The sequence below is a fragment of the Bos taurus genome, chromosome 1, assembly GCF_002263795.3.
Source record: "Bos taurus isolate L1 Dominette 01449 registration number 42190680 breed Hereford chromosome 1, ARS-UCD2.0, whole genome shotgun sequence".
Lineage (NCBI taxonomy): Eukaryota > Metazoa > Chordata > Mammalia > Artiodactyla > Bovidae > Bos > Bos taurus.
Window position 1 is genome coordinate 2,545,044 of NC_037328.1, and position 7,387 is coordinate 2,552,430.

The 7,387-nt window shown below is 60.4% G+C and overlaps 1 protein-coding gene across 2 annotated transcripts; it reads right to left on the reverse strand.

Annotated features, from left to right (window-relative positions):
- Positions 1-625: 625 nt before the first annotated feature.
- OLIG2 (oligodendrocyte transcription factor 2) lies at positions 626-4,196 on the reverse strand. 2 transcript variants are annotated; one of them, XM_024993650.2, is made up of 2 exons: positions 3,998-4,196; positions 626-3,072 (listed from the first exon to the last, which is right to left on the reverse strand). In XM_024993650.2, exon 2 carries the CDS (start codon positions 3,001-3,003, stop codon positions 2,020-2,022), a length of 984 nt encoding a protein of 327 aa, XP_024849418.1. In that variant the 5' UTR covers positions 3,004-3,072; positions 3,998-4,196; the 3' UTR covers positions 626-2,019. The 2 variants fall into 2 exon arrangements, with proteins under 2 accessions (XP_024849418.1, XP_024849412.1); XM_024993644.2 differs by having other exon boundaries at positions 626-3,075; positions 3,998-4,195.
- Positions 4,197-7,387: the final 3,191 nt, after the last annotated feature.

Genomic DNA, 7,387 nt, shown 5'->3' on the forward strand with positions numbered 1-7,387 from the left:
TTTTGCGGTTCAAGGCCGGCGAGGGAGCCGGGCGAGGGTCGTGCGTAGAGCAGGGAAGGGAGCGAAGGGTTAGTGGAACCCGCGCCACAAGCGCCCGCAGCCCTCTGGCGGGAACCACATGGCGATGCCGGGCCGAGGGGACCTCGCGTCGCTCGTCCGCAGACGGATGCGGGTGGACGACCGCCCCTCAGCAGAGAGAAAATGGAATCGCTTCAGGACACGGGGACCTAAGCGCCCGGACTCCCAGCCAGAGACACGGGTCTCACCCGGGAGGCCCAAAGTTCGGGCCTCCGAACTTTGCACGGAGGAAAAAATTTTCACTTTCAATGAATCTAATTCTCAACCCAATAGAAAAGGAGTTACGGGTTAGGCGTCAGAAAATAAAAATAAAAACAGGTGAGGAGGAGCACGCCGAGGAGGTGCTCAGAACGTGTTTTAAAGAGAATGTTTGTTACGGGGGAGAAAAATGGGCCAACAACCCTCTCAATCTTTCTCTAGGACAAAACCAGCGGAGCGGTCCCCAAATCCAGCCCAGAAGGATGGAGTCCGGCCGCCCGCTTTTCCCAGGCGGCTCCCCGCACCTCCTTCCACCCACAAGGCTGGAAAACACCCGACTTACTCTAAATTTTATTTAAAATCTCAACACTCGGTCATTTATTTCATTTTTTTGCAACCAAACAAGTAATAAATATTATTTAGCACTTTTATCTTTTTACAAAAATAAAACAGATGATACACTCTCTGCAAGGGGCAGCAATCGGAGAGGGGATGTTACGTGGCCGACGCTGTGAAGCCCATATTGCAACTCTGCAAGCCGAGGCGGTTCGCGCGGAGGGAGGAAGCACGTGGAAAGAGTTTGTCATTTGTGTTAAGCTGGCAAAAAGAAACCAATATGGAAGAAACCCGGCTTAGACTGGGGAGGAGGTGGGAAAGTGGCAGTCACGTGAGCAATCAGCTTAGCAGCACGCACTTACCTCATTATTGATCTATTTACACATCCCAAAGAGAAAAAAAAAAAAAAACTAAAAAGTCAACAGAACTCCCAAATAACCCAAACTATATTCACAGCAACATCCTTTGAGTTCTGTCAAATCTTCGGGTACCCAAACGACTGTCCCCAGCCAGGTAAGAAACCAAATCACTTTGTGCTCAGAGACGGAAAAAGGGGGTAGGGAGGGAAATTCTATTTTAAAATAACTAAAAAAACCCACCCGCACCCAAAGTCGACAGTTGTAGGTTATAACAATCCACAAGTGGTTCTATTCTGACTGTCTATAAAGCTTGATCGCACTGTTGAAAAAGGAACGTCGACAGATTCCTTCGAAATCCACAAACCCAAACCAATCAGAAGCGACAGGGAGAAACAGCCCGAGACCGCTGTGGGTTTATCCAGATACAGAGACTGGACGCGACCGTAAGTGCTTCTGGTGCCGAATACTAACTCGTAGCCCGAGCTCTGGGCAGGGGAGGACCTTTGAGGGCGAGTCCGGACGGCCGCTTCTGGACTGCGGCTCCAGAGTCTCCTACCCGCCCGGAGAGGCGAGGAAGTCCCCAACGCTCCCCTCCTTTCCTTCCTCCTCGGTACTACGAAGTGCTGCCCGGGCCGAGTGAGGCCGAGTTCGTAGGGAAAGCAGTTTTTAGAATCACCTCTTCTCTGGGGTTCTGACGGGGGGCGGGGAGGGGAGGGAGGGTTGAAAGACGAGATGCGGGTAGCTGCGCCTTCTTATAAAAGTATGTCCAAGGGAGCAGCGCTGCTGTTTAAAAGCCAGAGAGGGTTGAACCAAGTCCCAGAGCAAATGCAACCTCTCACTGCCCAGGGTTCAGCGCACGCCTCCGCTGCATCGGATCCCGGGTACTGGAGTCCTCACCTTTGCCCCCCACCCCCAGCTCACGGCACGGCGCTCCTGTTTGGGACTGAATTCCCAGGCCCCAGCGCCGGCCGGTCCTGGCTTCCCCCCCACGCAGCCTCGGGGCTCCCACCCTCCCGGCTCGCCAGAACGCGTCTGCCCCCAGGCCCGCTCACTTGGCGTCCGAGGTGAGGCGCGGCAGGCTGCCGGCGCCCATGGCCGACACGTGGTGGTGCGGCGGGGGCACCTGGCACATGCTGCAGGGGCAGGGCATGCCGCCCCAGTGCTGGAAGCCGCCAGTGCCCCCGCCGCTGCCGCCCCCGCCCCCAAGCGGGGCCGCCGCCGCCGCCGCCGCCGGAGACTTGAGCAGGCCGTGAGGGGGCCGAATGGAGCCGACCGACGACAACCCGGAGCCGGGCAGGGAGGCGCTGGACACCGCGGCGGCCGCCGCGGCGGCGGCGGCGGCGGCGGCGGCCGGAGGCAGGATGGGATGGTGCACCGCCGGGTGGTGCGCCGCGTGCGCCGCGGCCGCCGGATGAGCCGTGGCGGCAGGCAGGGGCGCAGAGTGCGCCAGGCCGCCGCAGGCCGATGGGTGGAAGCCGGCGTGGTGGCCTCCGTAGATCTCGCTCACCAGTCGCTTCATCTCCTCCAGCGAGTTGGTGAGCATGAGGATGTAGTTGCGCGCCAGCAGCAATGTGGCGATCTTGGAGAGCTTGCGCACCGACGGGCCGTGCGCGTACGGCATGACCTCGCGCAGCCCGTCCATGGCGATGTTGAGGTCGTGCATCCGCTTGCGCTCGCGGCTGTTGATCTTGAGGCGCAGCTGCTGCAGCTCGGGCTCCGTCATCTGTTTCTTATCCTTCTTGGTGGACGACGCGGCCGCCGACGACGTGGACGAAGAGGTGCTGGACGAGGATAACTTGAAGCCGCCGCCAACGCCGCCGCCCAGCTTGTCCCCCGGGTGCGCGCCCGCCGCGCCCATGGCACCGCGCAGCTCGGCGCTCAGATCCGGCGGGCAGTCGCTCGGCGTGGACGACGACACGGTGCCTCCCGTGAAGCCGCCGCCCCCGCTGCCCTTGCTCCGGGCCGGCAGGAAAAGGTCATCGGGCTCCGGCGACGACGGCCGGCTAGACACCAGGCTGGCGTCCGAGTCCATGGCCCCGAGGGATCGTCGCAGCCTTCCCGGGGTCCTCCCCTCCCTGGGTCCTCAGAGCTTCCAGGACGCCTACTGCGGAGAGAGGAGGAGAGAAACACGAAAGAGACGGGAGATCGAAATCGAGATCGAGCGGCACTGGGGTCAGTGAGAGAGAAAAGCTGCTCCCGCCTGCACCGCAGCGCGGGGTCCAGGCGCTGGTGGCCGTTCGCTTCGGGTCCACCTCGCTGTCTCTGGTCTTGGCATGCAGGTAAGCTTAAGTCACCGCTCTTTCCCTCCCTACCGCCTCCCCGCCGCTCTCATCCACAGGTTGTTTAATCCCTGGAGGATGGAGCTCTCCTCTGGGAGGGTGGCATTCTACGGTTTTTATACTTTCTGTTAGGAATGAGGTCTTCCCTGGTGACTCAGACGGGAAGATCCCCTGGAGAAGGCGATGGTAACCTACTCCAGTATTCTCGCTTGGAAAATGCCACGGACAGAGGATCTTGGCAGGCTACAGTCCATAGGGTCGCAATGAGTCGGACACGACTGAGCGACTAACACACTAAGAAAAAGTGTCAAGTGAGGGTTTTTCTTTGGGAAGGGTGGAGATCTAAATAGAGAAGTATTTATTTGGTTCCTCAAACGCATCCACCTTACCTCCATCGACACCGCTCAGCAAACACACGCTCACAGACCGGCAGCCAGCGCCCGCCACGGAGCCCAGACTCCACGCGCTGCGCCAGGGGCGGGCTGGGGGCTCGTTCAGCTGACTGGGGCTGGGGCAGAAGACCGCTATTGTGGCCCCAATTTCTCGCTTTGGGGCAAAAGGGATGGTGCGGTGACCTTGGGAAGGGCCAGGGCAGCGAAACCGCTGGGAGAACTGGCGGGCAAGGGAGGGATCTGGATCCACTTTAGCGGAGCTCCCCGGGTCGCAGCCGAAGTGAGGGGCCTCTGTCCCTGGGGTGTAGGCTGGAGTTGCTTGGGGCGGGGGGTTGAGAGGGGCGGGCGCACTTACCACGGATGCGGTTAGAGGAGCTCGGTCCCCAAGACTGAGGCAGAGAACCGGGACCGGGCGCCGATGTCGCGTCGGTCTATAATGAGCATCCGCACCTTTCCCCGCTCGGAGGGTTTTTATAGCCGGGTGGCGGCGGCGACGGCGGCGGTGGCCGCGGCGGGGGCGGGGAGCAATGTGCGGGTCTTGGAGGGGCCGCCGCGCCAATGAGCTGGGCAGGCCCGGGGTGGGGGTGGGTGGGGGGAGTGGGAAGCTGATGTCATCCGGGCTAATTCCGCTCAATGAAACTCGCCGGGCCGGGCACACGCCTCCTCCCAGCGCTCAGCCAATGGGCGCCCGCGGCCGGGAGAGTCTTACCGGAGGGACTGCAGCGTGGACCCCGAGAGGGAGAGTGAGAGGCAAAGCCCGAGGAGGAGGGAGGGCTCGCGGGGGAAGTGCAGAGCGCCGCGGTTGGGACCGAGGGAGAGAGGGGACACTGTCAAATTTCTATTAAAATGCGGGAACGCAGAGTCAGCCTCGGGGAGGAGGTGCGCGGGGGGGCTGTGCGCACGAATTAACCCGGTGCGCAAGGCGTTCAGATCTTGGGTTCGGATCTTCTCAGATAACCCTGGCTACTCGGGAACTGGGCTGGAGTCTCCTCCCTTCCCACCCCCGTGTGTGTGTGTTCTCGCCACCTGTTCCCACTTCGTGGGTTTCATCAGCACGTGGGCATTTTGAGCCCCAAATGTGCACGATAACCAGGGACGAAACTCCTGCTTTCTTTGCACTCGAAGCGCGCCTCTAAGAGGTGGCGGCGGCTGCAACTCGGCAAGCGGCCAGTAGCGCCCCCAGCTGGGCGCCGGGCCTGGCGAGGAGGAAGGCGGGGAAGGCAAGAGGGGACCCGCTACCGGGACGGGGCTTTGAAAGAAATCACCTTCTTCATAAAGTTGACGATGGCGCAGACACCGGGACAAGGCGTTTGCACTGAGAAACCGCGCTAATGCAGGCGGAGAGTTGAGCCCAGGGTCAGGCGTCCTTTCGTAGCATCAGGAACCAGAGGATGGTATTTTCTGCACCATTTTTGTGGCGGTCACCACGCCGTGGCGTAGAGGGGCAAAGCTGGCTTGTCTGCAGAAAGAAGTCTCAATCTTGGGCCAAGACCGCGGGATCCAACCCTTTGGGGCCGAGATCCATGGCGTTTTACCAGTCGCAGCCTGGCTCCCAAACCTGGAAATCCTTGACCTCCGAGGAACTAAATCCGGTCTGCAGAAGCGCCCAACTGAAGTAGTTCTGTGGTACCGACGCCTCCACCCATTTTACAGATGGGAAAATCGAGAGACTGTGTCTGTAGTAAGCCTACGCAGGAGGGGAGGGGGGACCCAAACTTTACTTTACTGTGCACCTCTGCCTGAACTGCAGATGGGGGCTCTGGTGGTTACTTTATAGTAGGGGCCCCGTCTCCCCAACCTCAGACATTTTATCGTAGTTGAATTTCTCACAGCCATATATTTTGAGCACAGAGGTTTGTTTCTTCAAATCCAGGACCCTAGTAGTGCTTTACACTGCAGCCGCAGGGACTCGGCCCCAGTCCTCTCTCCAAGGGGGTGTTATCAGCCTCTTGGTTATCTGCATTATTTGGGACCTTTTCATTTGTATGCACGGTTTGAAAAACACAACAGACAAACAAACTTGGCTAGTAGTAATTCACCTTCAAGCAGCACAGTTAGAAATAAACCAACAAAACCCCAGGTTATTGCTCCCAGTTTGGGGGTATGTCTTCCAGTCCCTTCTACACCAGAAAGCCAGGCGGGCTCTCCCCCTTGCCCCCAGCTCGTGCCTTCTGGGGCGTTATTTTTCAATCCGCCTGTTTCCCAGCTGGCTCTGCAGCCATCCGTTAAATAGGTATTTAAAACATGAAGAACTGAAGCGTGGAGATGTGTCATCCAACGGTTCCAGAGGATGACCCACAACGGTTCAATTAGGCGAATCTGTCACTTGGAAGAACGCAGGGAGTGGGGATGGGGAGCTGGGGATTGCAGAGCTGGGGTATTTGAGTACCATTCCTTTGGGCGTCCCGGGCCACCGGTAATGAGGACATTCGTGGGGGGTATGCTCTGCGGACCCCCAGCCTGGGCGTGGACTTGTGAGCTCTCCAGTTTGTATCTCACAAACACCAGAAGACGCAACGAGTGCGCGCCTGGGTCGCAGTCGCTGAGGTTAGTCCAGCCGGTGGCACGTGTCCTGGAGCCCCGGTTCCTTCTTTCGTGGCTTGCCACCGGCGACGGTCCTTGCGCCCGGGTCCACGCGAATCCGCGGTTCTTTACGCGCTGGCTCCAGAGCCTAGAGTCGGAAGCAGGGGCAAAACTCGAGGGGCCCCTCCTGGCACGGCGCGAGTTTAGAGCCTGGGAAGGCACAGTCCGGAGTCAGGAGAGCTGGCTTATTCGCTAGATTCCCGCGTGGACGCGCGTAAGGATGCTCTGGGCTCTGGCCCCGCGCCAACGACCCGAGGCAGTGGTGGCCGTTCCGGGGAGGTGCAGCGGCGCCTCGCGGTTCTTACTGCGCACTCCCGGAGCTCGCCTCAGGCTGGCAGGTCAGCGCTGTGGACCCTTTCCCCAACATCCGCATGGAGGACCCCATCCTCCAGTTGCCAGGGAGTTGCTCGGGGGGGGGGGGGGGGGGGGCGGTCAGTGTCCCCAGGGCTTCTTTAGCCCTGGGGCTGGTCGGTCGCCAAACTCTCCCGAGTGTGTCTCTGAGTCCTCCCACCCCCTCCAGGAATAATCAGAAACTAGAGTCCGCCACTGGCGCTTGCTCTCCTGTGGGTTCTAGGGCGTCCCGGACCTTGTCCAGGTCTTGCGCCCGGCGCCTGGTGTGCGCGTCCTGGGAGTGTCCCTGGCACCGCGATTCCCACCCGCGCGCATACAGCCCCTTCCCGCGAAATGGAGTGCTCCTTTGCCGGGGCTAAATGGGCCGGGCTCCGGGAGTTAGTTCCTGGCTGGCCCAGGCGTCCTGGCGCTGTCGGCCTCCTCCGTCGAAACGGAAGACGTATTTTTTTCCCCTCTCTTTTGTGTTTCGCTCCCACAAAAGACCGGGTGCGTGGAGGGGCCGGCCTTTGCTCAGCCGCCTGGCGGCCCGGGAGGCGCTTGTGCCAAACGGGCCAGGGAGGGCTGGCGCGGGGGCTGCAAAGAAGCAGACCTCCCACGGCTTCGCGGGTTCCTCCCGGGCCTTTCTGGCCTGTTCTCGCCTTGCCCATTTCTCCGAGTTCCTGCGCACATTGGGGCAGCGAATCCGCCCGGCTGCCAAGGAGAGCGGCGCCCTTGCGCCAGGCGGACTGGGGCTGGCGGTGGGAGGCCAGGCTCCGGAAAGAAAAGAAAAAAGCATTTCAGCCATCGCTCCTGGTCCGGAAACCAGAAGGGA